The sequence below is a fragment of the Hippocampus zosterae genome, chromosome 8 (assembly GCF_025434085.1).
Source record: "Hippocampus zosterae strain Florida chromosome 8, ASM2543408v3, whole genome shotgun sequence".
Taxonomy (NCBI): Eukaryota; Metazoa; Chordata; class Actinopteri; order Syngnathiformes; family Syngnathidae; genus Hippocampus; species Hippocampus zosterae.
The window spans coordinates 20,626,145-20,648,468 of record NC_067458.1 but is presented as its reverse complement, the minus strand read 5'-3'; the positions used below and the strand labels follow the sequence as shown (position 1 = coordinate 20,648,468).

Below are 22,324 nucleotides of genomic sequence, written 5' to 3'. Positions count from 1 at the left end.
CAGGATGGGGAAACTTGAAAGACTGTGATTGCCGTGGATGCCCGGGGAGATTTTTCAACTGTCAAATCATTTTGCCATGGCAGTCAGTGTGTGAATGAGTAGCCGAGTTGGCCAGAATAAAAAGGGTGCGCACTTCTTGTTCTATTACAACTTTGTTTTCATGACAATGCATATTTTTTCTTGGAATAATACAACTTTATTTTACAGTTTTCTCCTGATGTGACAGCTTTATTTTTGTTACTTTGCTACATTTTATTTCTAAGTTTAGAGTTTTATATTTGTAACATTGGAATGTTTTTCTCGTGAAATAACTTATAACGTATAGTTTACTTAATAAATATGTAAACTATCTGAAACTACATCTGTTGTTTCTAAAATCAAAACTACCTACAATTACAACAAAAATGCAATTTTTTCGTTAATATCATATATGAGCTTTCAGGGTACATTTTTAACGTATTTATATCAGTCTTGTACATCCGTAGATAAAGAAAGAGGTAGGTAAGTTGTTTGAGAATTGTAGTTTACTTGACTATTTTAATCAATACTGGGTGACACATTTAAAAAAAGGGGGAAAAAACTAAAACTAATCCTAAAACTGATTTAAAAAAAAATAACACTAAAATGAACAGGAAGTCGGCCATTTTGATTTGAAGTTCCAGGGTTTGTCTGTCAAAAAAACTCAGAAGTACGGCATGGTAAAATGTCCCTGAAGTTGAAAGAATCTGCATTAAAATACTTTATTAGTGGAAAAATACCAATGATTGAGTTACATGAATTTTATGGATAGCATTTATACTGTAATACGGGTAACAAATAAGCAACTGTACACAAAGAAGAAAAGAGAACTGCCTCCATTGTCAAAGAAAAGATTTCTGCACAGTGACGCCATAATCTCAAAATTTCCGACGGCCTTTCCTGCCGTACAGGAAGAGAGTCCTCCCGTTAGCTCGCTGAGTAAACACGATAGCCGGGGATTGTTTACACCCTCTCGTCAGTCAACCTTCATTTTTTTTTTGTTCCAATTGATTTATGACGGCAGCAACAACTGTGCTGCAGCTCTACACATTGTTCCCCCCAAAAAAACTGTACAAGATGGAAGGGTTCCAAGGTCAGACGGGGGGCGTGCTGTAACGGATCTCCATGTTAAACTTGGGCACGGGAGGCGTTGGAGGAGGTTTCTGCTTTTTCAGGAGCATGCTGTGCTTGACGATGGTCTCCTCGTTGGCATAGACGGGCGCGTCGGCGTCGTCCGAATGGTAGCCCGACTGGTAGCCGCTCGTCTGGTTGGATGACTCGGACGCCAGCGACTCTTTGCTTTTGCAGCGCAGGAGCTGGCTGATTAGGGGATGACATGACAAGTTGTCAATCAAGCACGGACCTCAAAACAGTGAACCCCTATTTATCGCACGCTCCTAAGACTAATATTTTGACGTAATTCCTGTAACTTTAAGACGTTTTCCATCAATTTCAAAGCAGAGTTTTAGCTTGATAGAGCTTGACGTAGCTTGGTTACTTACCTCAAGTTGGGTGTCGTTAGGAGCTGTGGACTCGAACTTTTTGCTTGCTCGGGTGAACAGTCCATGTGACCCACCTGTATAAATGATGGAGAAAAAGGTCTCATAAATTTTGATAATTTCATAACTGGTTAGTTGTCAATCAGTTGATGAATCGTTTTTCTTCCCGGAATATGATGAAAAGTTATTCCATTCAAGTTCGGATTTGATTTTAGCAATTTAAAAACTTTCCGTTGTGTTTTTGTCCAGGATATAGGATTTTTTTTGGTCAGCATTTTTCACGTTTATTGTTTCAATACTTAAAGTATTAAATACAATCCAATAGATGACAAGAATCACTCACCAAGACGCTGCTTTGCTCCACGGGGACGTCGTCAAACGTCTTCATGCACATTTCGCCCTGCCTGGACCCCAAAGACACACCCAAACATCAGTGGACGAGCACACGTACCACCGCGACAGAAAGGAAAATTTGGATTATACATGACGCAGACCCAAGAAACAGAGCGTTGTCATAGTGCGGCTGAGCTTCCAGGATGTCTCTGCTCTGAGACGCGGCGGAACCCGGCACTCCTGCCACGTCGCCTTCTGCCGTCAGGGGGATGTAGTCTTTGCCGTCCTGGAGGAGAGAGAGAGCGCCTTAAGTTAGGCTAAATATTAAACTAAAATGTCTGCCAGGGGGCATATGAGGCTATTATTTTAGCAAAAGGGTCAATGTTGATACCTGACGAGCGCTGGCCTGCAGCAGGTTACCCAGATGCTCCACCAGTTCTGTGAAGGTGGGCCTGTCCGTGGGGCGGTCCAGCCAGCAGTCCAACATGGTCTGGTATCTGCCAATGAAGCGGTTTTTGGAGGGTTCAAACTGGCAATAGATGTGAGCTGTTAATAATAATCTCCTTGTCACTCACATTTCAGAAGTGGCGTACTCTGGTGGTCTCATCCTTGTGCCTTCTTTAAGCCGTCGACAGAAAGTCTCATCGATGCACACGCCAGGATAGGGAGAAGCCCCTGGAGATGAGAGAAAAGTCATTTGGGGGGGAAATTGGAGTACCCCGAGAAAACCCACGCAGGCACGGGAGAGCATGCGAACTCCACACAGGAAGGCCGGAGCCTAGAATCGAACTCTGGACCTCTGTATTGTAAGGAGGACATGCTAACTAATTGAGTAGCGCGGCGCCCAGAGCGCCTTGTGGTTTTCACAATTTAAAAGAGTTCACAGTTAGTTTCAAGCTCAGTCACGGAGCACGTTAAATTTGTAAGTCATGGGACCAGTGGTATACCGCAAAACAAAATGTGAAGAGATCCCCTTCCCGGATGCACAGTAATCCTCTTAAATGGCATGCGGCTTCGTTGGTTTTACCCAGTGAAAAGATCTCCCAGAGAAGGACCCCAAAGGACCAGACATCACTTTGCGTGGTGTACACCCGATCGAAGATGGTCTCCGGCGCCATCCACTTCAAAGGGAGCCTTGCCTATGGGGAAAAAAACCACAGAGATGTCAATTGCGATATGTATGTCAGTGTTGTGAGTAAGATTAACCAGTTGTAGCAGCTAATTCAAGATTATTTGTCAGGAAATTTTGAAACGCGCCGCCCGCCGCTGACTTCAAACAGAGAGGTGCTTGTTTACAAAAGTAGAGTCGGTGTCAATTTATAGATTTGGTCGCTTTGTGTGTCTATACCAAGGAATCTGTCAACAGTTGCCAGCTAGCTAGCTAGGTAGCTAGCTGCCAGTGGCGTACAATTTCACAGCATACTCTTGAGAATGGCATAATTTTCTTAACACCTCATTTTTTTCCATCTTTACCCTCATGTTTAAGATGTCAACGCTGTCTGCTGTTCTTACATTCCGTCACGTTCTTTGCAAGAATCATCGTGAAAAGGATTGAAGGAAATAGCTTCACATACTGTATATCTCGTGAAATGACCCAGTTAACAAGGATAAGATTTGTTTAGCAGGACTAATGATATCCAAAAACAGCACTTGATCTTCACCTAGGAAACATTTGACCTTGGGAATTTTTCCAAGGTCGCATCATAGAAGAAATGGAGGCGGGTTCCAGATAACAAGCATAAGGACTAGCCAAGCCACACAATTCGACGGGTCGTTTTATTTTATGGATGTTGTTACTTATGAGGTTATGTCAGAAAAGGTCTAAGACTGGTTTCACAAAAAATACATTCCAAATCCAAATTTGAAAAACCGCAACCCAAGAACTGAAGTTAGTCGTCCGTTCCTCGCCTTCTATGCTAATCGTCTGGCCGACACTGAAGGGGAAAACTTCTACGTTGGGTTTGGAACTTTTCTGACACAGCCGGTAGATGTTTTTGATGTGGTCTGGGTGACCACCGAGGGAACTCACGTCTCCCTTGCGGACGTAGTCGGGGTCCTTGTAGACGTCCCTGGCCAGACCAAAGTCGCAGATCTTTACCACGTTGTTTTCAGAGAGCAGGATGTTCCTCGCCGCCAGATCTCTGTGGATGCACTGAAAGCGCATGAACACAATTAGTGTCCATGTTTGACAGAGTCTGTGTGGACATCCGCATTCCGAGGTCGTTATTTCACCTTGCGAGAGGACAGGAACTCCATGCCTTTGGCCACCTGAAAACTGTAGCAGATCAGGTCCTCCATGGTCAAGTGGTCATCGTCTGTGCTCTCTGAAATGGGTATAATGGTGGGTATTCGAAACAACCAAACCCAGGGTGCAAGTGAAGCTCAAACTGGATTATCGTACCGTCCTGAGGATCTATGTCGCTGTCTGACGCTCTGTCGGCCGTACCCGTGCAGATCTCCAACTGGGCGATCTTCCCAAGGCCGAGATCACATTCGGTCACTTGGTCTTCCACGGATGTCCACCTTTTGCTGTCTGTACTCTTTCTCTGAGAACCACAAAAGAACAAGAATGAATATCCAGTTGCTATCCCGTGCCATATTGGATCCATCTACCTTGTACGGACTGTATTCCCCACGTTTGCTCTTCAGGTAGCTGGAGAGGTTTCCATGTTTGCAGTACTCAACGATGACCATCAGAGGGCCTAAAGGGGCAATGAAGGAAAACAGGGTGCCAGGGGTGGAGTTATTGCGCCTACCCATTTCCACCTGTAGGGGGCCACCTATCAATCTATTTCAGAGGTGTCAAACTCATTTTTGTCACGGGCCACATTGTAGCTACGGTTTCCCTTGGAGGGCCGTTACGAATTTTGGGAAACCATATAAATGTTTAACCACCTGCACATGTTACATTTACAGCGCACAACACATTGATGAATAACTAGTTTTAAAATCAGAAGTCAAGAATAATGACTGTTATTGTAGATTATATATGACAATTTGAAATTTTGGTTCAGACTTTTTGGTTCATCATCGAACTTGACAAGCTTGATTTGCTTATGCGGGCCACATAAAATGACGTGGCGGGCCAGATCTGGCCCCCGGGCCTTGACTTTGACACCTGTGATCTATTTCGACGTGGACCTTCATTTCCACAAGTTATACACTTGTGCAGATCACTCATCTCGTGTTTTACAGCAGTCATTGAGCTTCGCTGCTATTCCTGGTCCATGCCCAATAATGAGAATGAAATTAAATTGCAATTTTGTGTCACCCATCTTTCCAGAGGTAAATACATTCATGTCGTTCATATTTGGTCACAATTGGACAAAATCTAGCACAAGTCTTAGAAGGAATTGTGGAAATTGATAAAAAATCAGACTGCATGGGAGGGGGGTACTTTAGCGACAACTGGAGTCAAGAATTGAGAATTTTAATAATTAGCTTCTATAAATACTTCTGCTGCGCGACCGCTCACCGCCAGGCTTCGTGCAGGCTCCCAAAAGGTTGACCACATTGAGGTGATGTCCGATATGGATGAGAATCTTCAATTCTGACATCAGAGCTCGATACTCGCTGGACGTGGCACCCTCTGCCGCACCACATTGGACCAACATTTGACTTGTCGCCTATTAGACTTTGTACAAAACATCCCATACGCATGGGGTACGACTCACCTTTCAGCATCTTGACGGCCACGGTGGTGCAGGTGGTGATTTTCTCGATGCCGAAAGCGGCGGCTTCCACAACCTGGCCGAAGGCGCCACGTCCCAGTGGATCGCCTTTGAACGCACAACAATATGTCGCCTGTTAGCTTGACTGATGACGTACGCAAGAATACTGGGAAATCTGCTGTCAATTACTTTATATGCCATCGCTGGGAACATTGACGGTGTTTTAAAAGCCGAGGGGAAAACACTCGCTAGGCTTTTAAAACTCTAGCTGGGGAACCAGGACGTGATTTGAAAAGCAAGGTGGGAATTTGGGAACCCAAAGTGCACCAGAATCCTTTCAGGGACAGCGGTCACTAAAGTGGACAGCACATCATGTTACCAGGTGACAGGTTATCGTTATTGGTGCATTTAGGGATTAATAATGCATGACTTTAATGGTCGGCGGCCCGGTAGCCCAGTGGTTAGCACGTCGGCTTCACAGTGCAGAGGTACCGGGTTCGATTCCAGCTCCGGCCTCCCTGTGTGGAGTTTGCATGTTCTCCCCGGGTCTGCGTGGGTTTTCTCCGGGTGCTCCGGTTTCCTCCCACATTCCAAAAAACATGCATGGTAGGCTGATTGGACGCTCTAAATTGTCCCTAGGTGTGAATGTGAGCGTGGATGGTTGTTCGTCTCTGTGTGCCCTGCGATTGGCTGGCAACTGATCCAGGGTGTCTCCCGCCTACTGCCCGAAGACGGCTGGGATAGGCTCCAGCACCCCCCGCGACCCTAGTGAGGACTAAGCGGTTCAGAAAATGGATGGATGGATGGACTTTAATGGTCTAAGAAAATTTGACATGCCGAATCATTTTTTTGTCAACGATGAGGAATGCATTGACTCATTTCTCGGGTCTCCTTTGGGGAATGTTCTGATAAATTCCGTAGTCGTTCTTTGATCAATCGTGGCAAAGGTCAGACTCATTTCTTTGGTCAACCTTGGGGCATATAAAATGATTCCTGACTTAAAATATGACATCCTGGCTGATTTATTTATTTTTAGTTCAACTATGGGGAATGCGTTGACCCCTATCTTTGTTCGACCATGACTAACAGCCAAATTCTGTGCTTAACTATCAGGACGTGTCTGACTCATTTGTTTGGTCGACTATGAGAAATGTCCTGATTCATTTCTTTGGTCGACTAAAGGGGGAAAATAAACCATCATTTCATCAGCAGAATACAAAACAAATCAATATTTTAAAAAAAATACAATAACAATAAGTATTCATATACCGAGCTTCAGCCTGTCCCGAGGGAATTCCCACTTGTTTGCGTCGTAAGTGAGCCTCTCACACTGCTCGTCCATGGGCACGTCCTCCGAGTCCAGGATCATGGAGAGGTAGCCCGTCTTAAGATCGCCACCGTTGGGCTGTAACGAAGCGTCATTTGCATTACAGTGCGACAGCGTGGCGTGTTTACGGTGAAGCTCCCTCCAGTAAAAAGGGGCCCAATGAGCGTACGTGACTTATGGGAGCAGAAAGTGACCCCGTTGTTCTTGGACACAAAAGACAGTGGTCGCTTCTAATCAGTCATACTTGTGGAGTGTGTGTGTGTGTGTGTGTGTGTGTGTGTGTGTGTGTGTGTGTGTGTGTGTGTGTGTGTGTGTGTGTGTGTGTGTGTGTGTGTGTGTGTGTTGTATTCAACCATGTCCTCGACTTGTGTGGGCCGAGAATACGAGGGGCCGGCAGGACACCAGGACCTAATTCAGTCTTGCCTCTCGCACACCCTTGCTAAAATGCATTCTTACGCACAACTGAAAGGCTCTTACAGGCACTACTAAAACATCAACTGCGTTTCATTAAATGACGTACGTATCTGTATTTTCGATGTGTGAGATGATTCCAGTAGTACGTATGAGATGATTTCAGTAGTGTGTGTGACAGCGTTTCAGTAGTGTGCGGAAGCAAAAAAAAAAAGTGAATAAATAAAAATCAGTTGTGTATGTGACAGCTTTTTAGTAGTGGCATGACAGCTTTTCAGTTTTGTGTGAGAGCATTTCTGTCATGTATGTAAGTGAGAAAAAAATCTGAAAGATGTGTGTTTCATTATCAGTTGAGCAAATGAGGGACATCAATTTCAATCATCTTTGTAAGAGCATTTCAGTAGTGTGAGAGAAGGTTTCAGTAGTGTGTGTTTCAGTACTAAATATGCGCAGGGAAAAAAATATGGCTTTTGTGTGAGAGCATTTTAGTCGTGTGAAATGATGGAATTATAACAGTCGGACAGACTTTCAATCATACATATGAGCAAAACAAAATACAATAGTGTGTGTGAGAAGTAACCCTGAATTAGGCCTCGGGCGGCTCCTCGTAGGAGGAAATTCTTACTCTTTTTCTCCCGCGGATGACAAAGACGATCAGTAGCCAGAAAAACATGGCGATGACCACCGAGCCGATGGGAACAATCAGCTCAACGTTGGTCTTTTCCTCCGCACCTGAAACCAGCATAGTCAAACAGCAATGGGGAATGTCAGTGATCAATAATTCATCTGATGAGTCAGAGCAAACCTGTTGAACTTAACAAACATGTCTGGCGGTCTGAACATATGAATGCAGTTTTTTTTCCTATATTTGAGATCTTGATTGTGAAATATAATGATGGAATATGACAGACCCTAGAAAACAAACTAAATCCGGCACCTTGTACAAATGACAAACAACAAATATCGGGCAAAATTTTGCTGAAAGCATACTGTATATTTAGAAAAAAATGTAAATACCGAAAGCAGTTTTTATTGACAACGCCACGTGTGACTTGAAAGGGGCTTCAATGACTCAATGAGATAAAACGAGAAATGAAGGCATGGCATTCACTTTGTCATCATATTTGGCTTGTGCGTGCATCGGTGTCGGAAATATTTCATAGGGTCACATTAATAAATTTTCGGCTACTGAGTCAATTGCACAAAGAAGTCTCTCTTTCTTTCTCGCACGCGCTAATTTGTGGTGTCTGGCTTGTTAGTAGCGGCGCCGCTCCCGTTCGAAGAGAGTCCACATTCTGTTGGCAAGACCCGGGTCACGTAGACCGGTTTGTTTGTGCGTCTCTCGGTGGTCCGCTTGGATAGAACAGCTGAGCCCCCCCCAACCCCAAACCCCCTGCCCGCACGCACACACACCACCCGTCTCTTTGTCCTCTATAGTCCTCCCATTGTTTTAGATTCAGAAACTCCCGGGAGGTGAAGCGCACAAACGGAACTAGCTTCCTGTCATGAGGAAGTTGTTCTCCTTTCACATCTTTGACATTAAATAATTAAAAAAAAAGATTTGCCTTGAGGGTAAATATAAATAAGACGGTTTAGCCAAGAGGCTTCACTCAAAAATCAACAAACAGGAAACAGTGCAACCAATTTTGGAATGCTCGCAATAAAATTCCGTCGCTAAGCAATACATGAACCTAAATAACACACCATTGTAGCAGCATGACATGGTACAAAAACATACACCATACTGTTATTTATTTGGAAGTTTTTGGGCAGATTTTCTTGATCAGTTTTTGTCACGTTTTTTTCTTTTTTGGGGGGGAGTGACTGCTTTTTGTCCATTTTTTGTTGTAATTTTTGTTTTCTGTTCATCTTTTGGTCTACCAAATTTTGGGGATGATTGTCCAAATTTGTCATTTTTTGTCTCTTTTTTTTGCTGTTCAAAAAATATTTTTTATCAGATTTTCCCCCAATTTGTCTTTGTTTTTGCTATTTTTGTACTTTGTTTTTTTGTCATATTTGTCTGTTTTTGCAAGTTTGTGTTCGTTTTTGGGGTTTTGGGGGCCAGAAGAGAAAGAGAGAGAGAGAGAGACAGAGAGAGCACTTTTGACAGATACTGTATATCCCTCCAATTTTGCTAGATTTTTGTCAGATTTTACCATATCTTTCTTTGTATTTCTAGTTTTTGTCATTTTTGGGGGGAAAATTTTGGGGGCAATTTTTTTACAATCACTTTTTTGTCTCTTTTGCCCTACATTCAAATCCTGTCTGATTTATATCACGTTGTCTCCCCGCCCCTTTTTTTTTAAAGTTTACAAACCAATATCTAAAAATATCACAAAACACAAAACATTCAAACAAAACGTTAAACTAACTCATTTGCTGATGATTAAATGTATTCAAGTGTGCAAATCATGACAGCCACGATGTGCTCTAACCAACCAATCAGAAGACGGATAAATGCTGACCTCATCGAGGGCCAGCACTCTGGCCCTGTGAGGTCAAATTTGTAAATCTGATCAGTTAAAGAAACAAAGCCATTGCAAATATAACTGAAGTTTAAAAAAATGCATTACTTTCTGAAGGTCGTGAGCAAGCATGGCAAAAAAATTCAACATATCTTAGTGCGGCCAAGAGCTAACGGTTGAACGCCATGCTGACCTTCCGTAGTCAAGATGATCTGTGAGGTGTCGCATCCGCGGCTGTTGCAAGCAGAGCAGCTGTACAAGCCGGCGTCGTCCTTCTTGACACGCTTGATGGTCAGCACATGACCACGCCGGCTCAAGATCACGCCTGAAAAGGCGTCACGGGGGTAAGTTGAAAAAGGCGTCCCGGGAAATAATTCACCGGTCCAAAGTGAAGGCGGGTCTTACCGGAGCCTTCCACCACTGTGTTGTTGTTTTTGGTCCACACCACCTTTGGGTCGGGCGTGCCGGTGGCGGCACACAGCAGCGTGACGGTGGCGCTCACGTTGACTTTTTGGTCGGTGAGGTTGTTGAGGATTCTCGGAGCCTCGAGACCTGCAACACATTTACATTACAGTGAACTGAAAGTCCGTGAATCATAAATAAGCTCCCAAAAAGTTTTGTAATTGCCAACAGATACCACAGGATGGCGACAAAGCCCTTTTTTGCTTTAGATAAGGCTATGGCTTGATAAAATAAAGCCCCGATCCTCACTTCATAGTTGTCAACATTGTTGTATAGTTGCTTGGCACCAAGATGCCACAAGTGGGTGCCAACGGAATAGTTTTATATTCAACGCGGCTTTGCCTGAGCGCAGCAAACAAGGGAGGAGAACATTTCTTGTCAGTTCAGTTTTCATGTCCAGTTTTGTCATTTTTTTGGTTGTATTTTTTCCAAATGTCTGGAACACTTTGAAGACTGTTGTCTAAGTTTTGTCTGATACTAGTCTGCCAGATTTTGCACAATTTTTAAATTTTTTTCAGTTTTTGCTCTTTTTGGTCATTGTTTTTGGTCTTTTGAGGGTGGAGGGATTGGCTGTTTTTGTTTATCAGTCTTGTATTTGACGTACTTTTAGTATTTGTGAATTTTTTGTCTGTTATTGTCGAATTTGATTGATAGTATAATTTTTTTTTAAATAATAACAATTATAATCGTAAAAACACAAAAAACATGTCGTTTGACCTCTGAGCGACAGGTGACGCAGCAGACAAGTCCTCTCCCTGGTCTTGAGGTTCTCCACCTGGCAGGCATAGAGGCCCTCGTCCTGGCGGGAAGCGTTGAGCAGCAAGAGCTCCAAACTCACGTTGGCGCCGCGTTCGGCGTTGAACGCATCGCGGCGCAGCAGCGGCGTTGGCGGCAGCGCCAAAGAGCGGCAGGGCTGCACGGCCGACGTCCGCTCCCACCCGGACTCGTTGGACACGTGGAACCAGGCCAGGTTGCCGTAGATCAGCGCGTCGGCCTTGCAACGCAGAGCCACATGCTCCTCCTCTAGGGGTTCGTTGGATGGCAACATGCTCAGCTCCAGGCCGCCTGTCGACAGAGGTGGCAGAAGTACTCACAGTCCGTACTTAAGCAGGCGTACAAATAAATAAATTAAAAGTACAGGTACTGATTCAGCTCCTGTACCTGTGTCAAGATGAAAAATAAAAAATAGTACAGACTTCAAGTACAGACTCCGTTTTGTAATGAGAAGAAAAAAAAAAAACAAGACAGGATAGTCAGAAGTGATGCCATCAGGGTCGTACTCACGTGTCACGTGGAAAAAAATAACGCGGGAATCCTTTCCCACTTTGTTGGCGGCCGTACATCGGTACAGGGCGTGGACCTCTGCTTTCTGGAACTTCAAGGAGCTCACCATTTTCTGTCAGCCAAAAACATTTTGGTGGGTTGTTTTTTTTTGTTTTTTTTGTTTTTTCCCAGGCCCATTTTCATCTTTAAAATGTAACCCAGAAATTTCAAGGTATTCGGTTTTGGTTGGTTATTCCTAACCCTAAATTTATTCTCCTTTTGACGTGCCAAATCACGTGTCAAATATTACATTTCAGTTTTTGCACATATTTCAAGGACTTCACCAGAATGAGACCAGAAGGTTTAGGTTTTGTGGTATTTGGTTCTGGTTTAATTATTCGAAACAAAAATATTATCCTATTAACTAACCAACCAAAAAAAAAACAACATTTGATGGTGCTAGCCCATGTGTCAAGTGAGGCTGACGTGAAGATGGACCTGCACCTACTGTACCACATCCACACAAAAAGTACCGGTAATGGCAAATTTTTTGGCCGATGTCCCACATAAATAGAAAAATTCATGTTTTTTGCTTCTGGTTCTTCTAGCCCTAAAATTGGATGTGTGTAAAAGGGACGATTGAGGTGTACCTTCTGGCTGTGATCCACATCAGTGAAGATCCGCTGCACAGGGTTGTGTGCGGTGCCGTTGTCAAGGTCACGCCAAGGTTTGCAGTAGACTATTTGCGCCTCTGATTTTGGCAGCCCTGGCCTGCATGATGAAATATTGGCCAAACAAAAAAGACAAAATATGACAACAACAACAAAAAAAACTTGCAAAAACTTAAAAATGTAAAACTGGTGGTGAAGCAAAATTCTCGAAAGTTGACAATGGTTTTCTTTCTTTGGCCCACGTGCCAACCATCTTTCATTCATTCATTCATCTTCCATACCGCTTCATCCCCACGAGGGTCGCGGGGGGTGCTGGAGCCTATTCCACCTGTCTCCGGGCAGTAGGCGGGGGACACCCTGAATCGGTTGCCAGCCAATCGCAGGGCACACAGAGACAAACAACCATTCGCACTCACACTCACACCTAGGGACAATTTAGAGCGTCCAATCAGCCTGCCATGCATGTTTTTGGAATGTGGGAGGAAACCGGAGCACCCGGAGAAAACCCACGCAGGCCCGCGGAGAACATGCAAACTCCACACAGGGAGGCCGGAGCTGGAATCGAACCCGGTACCTCTGCACCGTGAAGCCAACGTGCTAACCACTGGACTACCGGGCCGCCCAACCATCTTTCAAACATCTTACAAAATGTTTGCTTGCCCCAAAAATAAGACAACAGACGCGCTGCTTCCCTTCGATTTCATGTGATTTCCTCGATTACCTTGATTTGCGCAATTGCATTTGGAAACTGAAACGGGTCCTCAGGGACGAGCGAAAAAGATAGCCGGGAACACAACAGGAAACCTCGCGCGGGACGCAGGCGAGGAAGCAGCGGGATGTGCGCACGGCAGATAAGGAACCAGGTCCTTGCTCTTGCGAAACCGCTTTGTATCTGATATACCTTGGCCAATTCAAAATGGACCCCGTGCGGCCTTCACGACGCATCTGGTCATTGTCTCCGCGTGTTTTTCTCCAAACTTCCTTTCCCAAACTCACACGAAAGCCTCCGGACAGTCGTCTGTGGACATCCACTGCCACTGGATGTGTGTGGGCGTGGGGAAGCCCCGGGCGGTGCATCGCAGCGTGGGTCTGCTGCCATACAAAAAAACGTCCGTGTCCACCGCCACCTCCTTCTCAATGATATGGGGAGGAACTGAGAAGGGAGGAAAAGTACGATTATAGATACATCGCAGGTCGAACAGTCGAAATGGCAGAGCGGCGATTCTGATGATGACGTGCCATTGACCAGAAGCTGGAACGATCTCCTTTGCTCGTCTTTGGTGATTTTGTTGCTGAGGACGATGGTGTAGTTCCCCGCGTCGGTTTCGGTGACGCCGCGAAAGATGAGGGCGTCACTTCTCTGCTTGATGCGGTGGTCTTCTGTCAGTGGGAGGCCGTTTTTTAACCTGCATTGACAAAGATCCTTAACCTTAAAGAGCTCGTAAAAATAATCATAATAATATTCATTCATTCATTCATCTTCCGAGCCGCTTGATCCTCACTAGGGTCGCGGGGGTGCTGGAGCCTATCCCAGCTGTCTTCGGGTAGTAGGCGGGGGACACCCTGAATCGGTTGCCAGCCAATCGCAGGGCACACAGAAACAAACAACCATTCGCACCCATACCTAGGGACAATTTAGAGTGTTCAATCAGCCTGCCACGCATGTTTTTGGAATGTGGGAGGAAACCGGAGCACCCGGAGAAAACCCACGCAGGCCCAGGGAGAACATGCAAACTCCACACAGGGAGGCCGGAGCTGGAATCGAACCCGAAACCTCTGCACTGTGAAGCCCAGCATAATAATAATAATAATTTAATTATATATATATATATATATATATATATATATATATATATATATATATATATATATATATATTTAATTTTTTTTAATTAACCAATCAACTTCTTTTCATATTGAAACACAAGAGTTGTTTACTCAAAAGCAGATTTTTGTTTATGTATTGTTTTTTGGAAGAACTCATAAGTTTAGTGACAAGGGTACATTGTTCTTCCTTCTATGGCATTTTGTTCAGGAATATTTTACATTGGGTTGATTTTTACATGCATCAGTTCATTTTGGTTGAACTCCGAGTTTTGTTCGACTTGAAGTCACACGGAGCCGAAGCATTTTGGTTGACCTCCAATTTGTGTTCAACTTTTGGTGCATATTGTTTCAGAACATTTTCGTTGAACTCCAAGGCATAATGGTCCTGACATTTTCGGTTCAACACCAAGTTGTGTTTGTGTTTTGAGGCACATTGTTCCACAAAATCCAACATGTACCACTTTTGGGGGTATCAAACATCATAAACCAAGTCAGATGTACTGATTACACTCAGTTTTGTGTGACTTTGAGGCCTATTTTTCCAGGCTGAACTCCAAATCAGACCACCGATTGGAGTGTTCCAATGTACTGTCCTCATAAACGCATCATGGGTATTTATCCAAAAACAGTCAAATATGATTTGATTGATTAGAGAATTGACTTACCATTTAAAGCTTGGCTCTGGGTATGCCGTGTACCTGACGGGTATGGAGGTGGACGACAAACTTCCCACGTTCACCTCCCACACTTTGGTCCACGGCTCCTTTATGTCAATGAACGGCTTCTCTGGAAACGGTCCCAAATTCAGCGCGTGAATCTTTAGGATTCGATTTTCTTCTGAACAGACATACCGTAGACCTTGAGAAAGGCCGAGGCCCTTTTCTCCATGGCTCCGCTGGAGGCCGTGCAAGTGTATTCGCCTGTGTGCTCCACCGTCACGTTGTCCACCACCAGTTTGTTGGACAGCTCCAGAGAGTCCCACAGCTTCTTCTTGTGTGGCGTCATGTGAGCCGCCTTCGAACCGTTGCCCACCGTCTGAGGAAAGATAAGTTATGGATTAAATTTTTTAAAAAACGAGGTACCGTAGTTACGCTAGTGAGAATCCAGTTATGGTGTTTCAATAGACATTCGGACGATAGCCCAAACTAAGCTAGCATTAGCTTCCCACCTGCAAACCATTTTGTCGCAACATAATCCATTTCTGGTTTTATGGTTGACTCTGAAACGGCGCTTCTCACGTGGATGATTTTTAGACTCTATATTACGTCGATCGCGATCGACCGGTCGATCGCGGACTGGTCCCAAGTCGATCGCGAGGGGTGTGGAGGAAAAAAAAACAAAAAAACATTTGTGTCTCTGTGCAAGTTGTTCATATATTTTATTTTGTTTGTTTTTGTTTTTATGCACACCGCAGCCTAATTATTCCATCAGTCTCACTTTTACAAAAAGTATGTAAAAAAATTTACTAAATAAAAAAGGTCAGGGTTCAACTACGGTGGCGGGTCACCTGCATCACCGGAAATTGCTAGCGCTCAGCAGTCTGGAATTGTAGTTTACGATCAGAACTGTTGCGATAAAGCCCTTTTCATTATTAATATTATTATTATCCTTCATAGTTAATTTTGTGTACAATTCATCGATGGCACTCGCAAAGAAGGGCAATCTGGAGGGCCGAGAAAGCATTTTAAAACGGTACGCGTAATTTACGATAGTCCAGATGCGCACGTGTGCGGTAACGGATCGATCGCAGGAGGTTGGTTGATCGAAAAGTGGATCTTCAGTCAAAAAAGGTTGGGCACCCCTGATTTAGACACTCTTTCTAGACACTTTTGTTCTAGAGGTTTGCTACCATCCAATTTTACTGAATGAATTTTGAGGTTAGTATGGGCCATTGGTCGTGTAATGGTTTACAGAGCGGTACAGAAAGCGTGTGAGTCGGGTCCTGACCAAAGGCTGGCCTGCGTGTGTCCAGTTGAACTCGATGCCCACGTTGAGTTCAGTGTACGCGGTACAGCTGAGCACCAGACGCTCCCCGACGGACAGCCTGACTTGCGCGGGGGTCAGGGTGAGGTCGTAGATCTTGTATCCTGCGGAAGCGGGTGGGCGGGCGTTCAGGGAGGGAAGGGTGCACACGAACAGTCAGCGTGCTCCACGCTTCTATTGTTCTCCCGAGATTTGTCCGATGTTTTTTTTTTTTTTCTCACCCACGACGGCCACCACATAGAGGGGGGACTTGAAGATCTCGTCGCCAATGCGAGTCTGGCAGGACACCACGCCGGCATAGCTGATCAGATGACTGGGGATGGTGAAACCAGTCCTGGCGTCCCACAGGGAGTCTTTCCCGTCGGGATGGAACTCTTTGTTTGGATACTTCTGACAGACAGGGAGGTGTCCAGGTTAAACAATCCTAATTGTCATGTATTTCAAATTAACATCTGACTTTTTTTTGTGGAAGTATTTGTGAAAAAAAAAAGTACATTCATAAAAAAAAGCAAATCTGAGATGAGCATGCTTTTATTTGGACATTCAAGTGCAAAGCTGTCGATTTCAAGTCAAAAGAAACAATCTCCTTACAGTATGAAGTGTCACGTTGAGGTCCTCCAAAGATCCGCGACACGGTATGACCACCCGCTCACCTTCCCGGATGAACACCACCTCATATTCCTTCTCGGACGGAACAAACGGCACCTTGTCATCTGAAACCACAAACAGGTTCTCTCAATTGTTGCATTCAAGTACCCGGGTCCCGTCTTGAACCCACGACCTCACCATGAACAAAAACATGAACCGCCGCCGTCGTCTTGCCGCCTTCAACTTTGAGATCGCGGTAGGAGCACCGGTACTGTCCCGTTTCATTGACAGTGGCGTTGGTGATCCGGAGCTCTGTGCAAAACAGTCCCGACCCGCTACAGTCGCTGATGGAAAAACGAGCACTGGTGGGTGGGGTGGTCCAACGCAGGTACTGGCGACCTCTGTGGAAGACCAACATGGTTTCATGGGGCGGCTTTTCATGGGGTGACAATGGAGGGTGTGGTGGGGTCATCAAAAGGCAGACGTACCTGCATGTGAGCTCCAGATTGTCAGATTTGTTCATCCTGTGGACGCCGTGGATGTTCAGCAGCGGCGGGTCCGACGTGAAGCGCAGCTCGATAGCTTTCGAGGGGTAAAGTAAGGAATAGTGAGTTCAGTGAATAGTCGGGGTACAACAAAAAAAAAAAACCTCTTGCATCGGAAAACGATTTTAAAGATGTGAGGGCGTCAAATCGTTGAGTAGCCCATGCATCAAGATACATGGTCATGAGAGAGCTCATCAGAGTCATGAGATATGTACACCCAGACATATGTACACACGAAAATAACAGTAGTGATTGTTCCCTCAGAACACAGCAAATGTATGAAGTGTTCAAAAATAAAACCGTCCCTGACACCAGTTTCACCAATTGACACAAAATTGGGTGGACGCAGCTACCATGACAAGCAGGCAACCAGGCTGCCATTTTTAGTTTGACTCAGATATTTCGGGATTGGTAGCGCCCCCTGGAAGATTTTTTTTTAATGCCCCGACACCTGTTTCACCAATTGACATTGAATTGGGTAGCTATGTCGTCAACAGAGAACGCACCAAAAAAAAAAACTAGCGAGCACCCACACCAGAAATTTGAAAATAAATTTCGGTTTGGAGCCGGCATTCAAGGTCTGATATTTTGACACATCCAGCGGTCTTGTGACATCAATTTGATGTTGAAAATTGGATTTATATGTCATATTAATGTTGAATTGACATCACTTGCCCACTGGCAACACATGCTAGGACGTTTCCTCCCCCCCCCCCCCCCCCCCCAAATGAGCCCCACTTGGAAGCAGGTGGACTCGGGTCTTCGTTGAGGCAGTTGATGGGCTTCTTCCACACCAAACACATCCAAGCATGCTTTTATAGATCATGCTGTAAAACAATAGGGCCTTCCCCAAATGGCTCCCGCCAGGTTGGAACCAAACACATTGTTGAGCAGATGGGTCTAATCTGACCTCCTATTTATTTGTTTTTTTTTAGTGTGTTCAATATTATCACATTACAACATTCGTTTCATCAATTAATATAACTTTTAAAAGTTTTAAGGCCATGTTTATGTGCGCTTGCGGCAACTAACTTCACAGCACAGCAACAAAATGGCGGATCTGTGTCAAAACAGGAAGCCAAGAAAGGTCAGGCTCAATAGGCCCGGGCCCAAGCGCGGCCTAGGTGGGGTTCCTGTTTCGGAGGATACGTGCTCACCCCCACCCACCCGACGTCAGCAGACATTGTGTGTGGAAAAAAAAACAAGTCACAGGGAAACACAATAGAAATTTTGCTGTAAGGGTTTTACAAATAAAACAAATTGAATAGACACTAAATCCTGTTAAAATAAGCCTTAATAATAATGAAATGGCCTTACCAGCAACATAGCAAAGTTCCAGGCTAAATATAACAGTAAAAAGTGCCCAAGTCATTATTCCACAAATGGACTCCAGGAATAATTAGGGAACAAGTTAAGAGAGGCAAATAAAATGATCCTGTCAACTCCGATCCATCGAACCGGGTGTGCTGAAGAACCAGCGGCCAGTGCTCAGCAGCAGGTCCCGATGGAGGTGGATGTGCGACTGAGAGAGGGGGGGACGGTGGGCACGGACGAAGGCACACTGGATCTGGCCAGCCTGCAGGGGAGGAGCATCCCAGGCTGAGTGGACACCTCCACTTGCTGGACCAACCGAGGAAGTCGCTGAGCCACAACAGGTATCCCGCGTTGCATTTCTCACAAACATCCCACAAAACGTAAAACAATCTATAAAGCGCTAACCCCGATCTTCGCTCTCCGCTCACCATGCATACCACCACCCTCCCACTCTGCTCTAGCAGTTTTATTCACCTCTTCAAACTCAAACTGTGCACTTCTTTTCAATTTGCAACTAAGAATAAAACTCAGTTCATTCATCCCAAAATTGTAATTAAAAAGTTAGTAAGAGAGACTGTGTGTGATTGCTGCACTTCTTCTTAGCCTGGACCTTTTATTCACCATGTGATGCGTTACGGATAACTGAAGGTTAACTGAATAACAAGACAAACTGGACTATTAACAAACATGACCCTTTTCCTTTGAACCATAAACCCAGCACAATAGGTCATGAAATATTTCCTCTTTTGTGTTTCACACAGAGATTCCACAGAGTAGCGATACTAGGTATAAAACACCGATAAGTATTTGGAGAATACAACAACACAACAATGTGCATCACCCCTGGGGGTTTATGAGGAACAAATACGCCAGCATGATTGCCAACTATTGCCACAGCTTCACATGTGGGGTTGCAGCTTGGCATCGTCAAAAGTGTAGGACACTGGCTCCGCCTGGGAGGGAGGGGAAGCAGGAAACAGTCCACACTTCCTCCGGCAGGATGTTGCGTTCCTCCAAGAGGCATCCTGGAATCTAGAATCTCAAAGGGCTCGCATCTTCCATGTTGACGCACAAAAGTAGAGAGAAAAAGAGAGACCGCTCAGCAAAAAGGAAATCGATGACTGACATATGAAGGCCAGCGTGGTTGATAATAATGCTGGCCTTTGGATCAAAGCAAATATACTGTGAGTGTGTGTGCGCCTGTGCGCGTGTGCGCGTGTGCGTGTGAGCGCGTGCGCGCGCGCGCGCGCGCGTGTGTGTGTGTGTGAGTGTGTGCGTGCGCGCTTATTTAAATGTACAGTATTTACTTTTGAAATTTGTGTTTCAAATTGGCGTTTGGATCAGTTTATGTACCATAAATTGTGGCAAACTGTACAGTTTGGCGCTTTATAATGTAACAAACGAACAAATCACGTCTATATATAAATTTCAGCGTTTGAAATACATAAATACTACTCGTTAACTGGATGAAATATTTACGATTATTTGCACTCGTAAACGCTGAGCGGGTACAATATTCTTACCCCGGTATTAAATGTATATCTCTGTTCTTACACGGGCCATTTTCGGTGTTACACAAAACAATAACACGGCGGTTCCAAAAATGACTTGGAACGTTTACGGCTTGCGTCTGATAGACTTCGTGTGGTTGGTTTTGTCTCTTTCTTTCTTCGCGGCGCTGTGGGCACACAAGATAGCAAAGCGCTTGCCCTCGAAATATCAAACGTGTTGTCTTAACGTCCTCTTCCAGGATCTGATTCGTTACGGAAAAACTAAACAGAATTTCAAACGCAACGACTCCCTGCGCGCATTTGAAGTTCCAAAAAGGTAAACCATTTTTTCATACATTTTAAAATTACGGATATTCATATCAAGCCATTTTAAGTATTCTTATTTGGTCGTTTAGGTGGTTTTGGCACTTCTACGCCACTTCGCTCGTTTGGAATGGTCTTCTGTTGGCTTTGAGCCTGAACGTGGCTCTACTGCAACATTTATATCCTAAATGGCTGTCAGGCTTAATTGATGTTTTCTCTGGGTCATCACATGCAGAGCTACAAGGTAGACTCAAGAAATACTCTCCTTCCGATTTTGCATGCAACTTCCAGTGTGCAGCTTTATGGATACGATATGATGCGGTATGCTTTGGATCACCGTGAGCATTTTCTATAGATGCATAGGATATAATTTGATATCTTTTTAGATCATGAGCAGTTCCTGTAGATGTACAGATAGCGCGTGAAGCATGCTTTGGATCATCCTGTATGTTGTTGCTTGCTCACATAGATCTACATGTGAGCACGGTGCTGCTGCAGCTGCTGCTGTGGTCACACTCTCTCCGGAGGCTTGCAGAGTGTCTCTGCGTCAGTGTCTTTTCCGACGGTGTCATCCACCTGCTGCAGTACGTCTTCGGCCTGGCCTACTACCTCCTGCTGGGGTTCACCGCGCTCTGCTCGGACCGCCAAACAAAAGGTCAAATTGATCCCCTAAAATTCCACCCATTGATGTTCTGCTTGATGTTCACATCGGTTGTGATCTCTGCTTTGGTGATTTTTAGCAAGTGGACCTCTGTTGTCACAACTGGAGTGGTGTCATGTTGCTGGAATTGCACTTTTTATTCCGTCCTCTTTGCTGCAGCATCAATCCATGGTGCTTCTGGCTGGCCTCCGGATTGGAAAGTCAGGTGAGCTTGTCTCAGGTTTTTGTGAAGTGTGTTTTTTTCATCAGACCCAAAAAAATAACCTATATATTATTGTAATTTATGAAAACACACAGTAATGACATAAATAAATAGTATGCAAAGCGCTAAATACTTTTTGCCACATTTGCTTCAGTAGATATTGTTTTGCCCCTTCTGGTGCGCACGCCTTGGCCACATGGGGGCAGAAAAATACTTACAGATCATACATGGAGATGGTCACAACTCAGAAAGCTTCAATAATATTTGTCTTTGATTTGAAAATTATGTTCAACCTATATTTAATTGAATACACCACAGGGACAAGAAATTAATGTTCAAATTGCTCAACTTGGTGTTTGTGTGCTCAGCCCAAAGCAATTAAAATATTACTTTGGCGCCATCTGGTGGAACCTTGTTAAGTTTCATTTAATTGGTTGTCTTTTTGTCTGCTTTGGAGGCGTCCAGTTTTGTTGGCGGTCCTTCAACGGTCCTTGTGCAAGATCAAAAATGAAGATTATGTTTATGCTTCTCTCAGAGGTCGCAACTCAAAGTTTCAATTTACTTTGCCACTATAATTTGCCTTTACTCGTGAACAATTATTGTGTGTAAATACCAAAAGGTAATGACTTATTACCGTTTGTGTGAAGTGCAAGTGCTGTTTCTCCATGTGTGTTATCACTTGAGTGTGCTTTCCTAAAACGAATTGCCTCGTGAACGTTGGTTTCTTGTGTCTTATTGGTATAGGAAGGGTCGAGACATTGACTCATCGGATGCCAAAGGGCGGCTGCTTTGAGCTGGTGTCGTGCCCCCACTACTTAGCCGAGCTACTCATCTACGTCTCGCTGAGTTTGGTGGCCGGCGGTCTTTCACTCACCTGGTGGCTGGTCGTCCTATACGTGTTCTTCAACCAGGCGCTGGCTGCCCTGCTCTGCCACGAACACTATATCGACAAATACCCATACTACCCGGCACGTAGAAAAGCATTTATACCTTTTGTGATGTGATCGTGGTAACCGGTGTGTATACTGTATTTTATTTGATTGGTCTACCTATTTATCTATTGGGTAAGACGTGATGTGCTATATTTTGCATCACGAAAAGTCCTTTTGATATATGTTTGACATAATGTGCAATGCCATTCAATCATGACCTTTTCCTTTTCATAGCTGGTTGACAGATGGTCTGGTATCCTTATCATGAGCTAATTTTGAAAATACAGCATTTGCAGATTTTTTTTTCAATCCAGCGCTTGTTTTTGGGATACCTAATG

General features: G+C 44.5%; 2 protein-coding genes across 3 annotated transcripts; one reads left to right on the top strand and one right to left on the bottom strand.

Moving 5' to 3' along the window:
• Positions 1–722: 722 nt before the first annotated feature.
• kdr (kinase insert domain receptor (a type III receptor tyrosine kinase)) lies at positions 723–18,593 on the bottom strand. 2 transcript variants are annotated; one of them, XM_052074360.1, is made up of 30 exons: positions 18,381–18,593; positions 17,007–17,100; positions 16,717–16,919; positions 16,522–16,643; positions 16,152–16,320; positions 15,895–16,034; positions 14,799–14,982; positions 14,613–14,733; positions 13,360–13,526; positions 13,117–13,273; positions 12,100–12,220; positions 11,471–11,582; positions 10,904–11,251; positions 10,130–10,276; positions 9,918–10,049; positions 7,885–7,991; positions 6,791–6,926; positions 5,525–5,629; positions 5,326–5,439; positions 4,464–4,552; positions 4,252–4,396; positions 4,083–4,174; positions 3,880–4,002; positions 2,878–2,989; positions 2,426–2,525; positions 2,242–2,347; positions 2,012–2,136; positions 1,861–1,921; positions 1,521–1,594; positions 723–1,338 (listed from the first exon to the last, which is right to left on the bottom strand). In XM_052074360.1, exons 1-30 carry the CDS (start codon positions 18,433–18,435, stop codon positions 1,113–1,115), a joined length of 3,987 nt encoding a protein of 1,328 aa, XP_051930320.1. In that variant the 5' UTR covers positions 18,436–18,593; the 3' UTR covers positions 723–1,112. The 2 variants fall into 2 exon arrangements, with proteins under 2 accessions (XP_051930320.1, XP_051930321.1); XM_052074361.1 differs by having other exon boundaries at positions 16,152–16,317.
• Positions 18,594–19,631: 1,038 nt separating this feature from the next.
• On the top strand, positions 19,632–22,295 carry srd5a3 (steroid 5 alpha-reductase 3). Its single transcript, XM_052074366.1, has 5 exons — positions 19,632–20,204; positions 20,284–20,435; positions 20,661–20,846; positions 20,932–21,057; positions 21,799–22,295. Exons 1-5 carry the CDS (start codon positions 19,912–19,914, stop codon positions 22,056–22,058), a joined length of 1,017 nt encoding a protein of 338 aa, XP_051930326.1. The 5' UTR covers positions 19,632–19,911; the 3' UTR covers positions 22,059–22,295.
• Positions 22,296–22,324: the final 29 nt, after the last annotated feature.

What these genes read in the sequence shown, in the direction of transcription:
- srd5a3 (XM_052074366.1), top strand. Translation starts at nt 19,912, where the DNA reads ATGTATATCTCTGTTCTTACACGGGCCATTTTCGGTGTTACACAAAAC. An exon ending in GCATTTGAAGTTCCAAAAAG is followed by an intron (nt 20,205 to 20,283) that starts GTAAACCATTTT and finishes TTGGTCGTTTAG; the next exon opens with GTGGTTTTGGCACTTCTACG. An exon ending in CTCGGACCGCCAAACAAAAG is followed by an intron (nt 20,847 to 20,931) that starts GTCAAATTGATC and finishes GGTGATTTTTAG; the next exon opens with CAAGTGGACCTCTGTTGTCA.
- kdr (XM_052074360.1), bottom strand. Translation starts at nt 18,435, where the DNA reads ATGACTTGGGCACTTTTTACTGTTATATTTAGCCTGGAACTTTGCTAT. An exon ending in GACTGTCCGGAGGCTTTCGT is followed by an intron (nt 12,221 to 13,116) that starts GTGAGTTTGGGA and finishes TTCATCATGCAG; the next exon opens with GCCAGGGCTGCCAAAATCAG. An exon ending in TCATCCGCGGGAGAAAAAGA is followed by an intron (nt 6,927 to 7,884) that starts GTAAGAATTTCC and finishes GCTTCGTTACAG; the next exon opens with CCCAACGGTGGCGATCTTAA.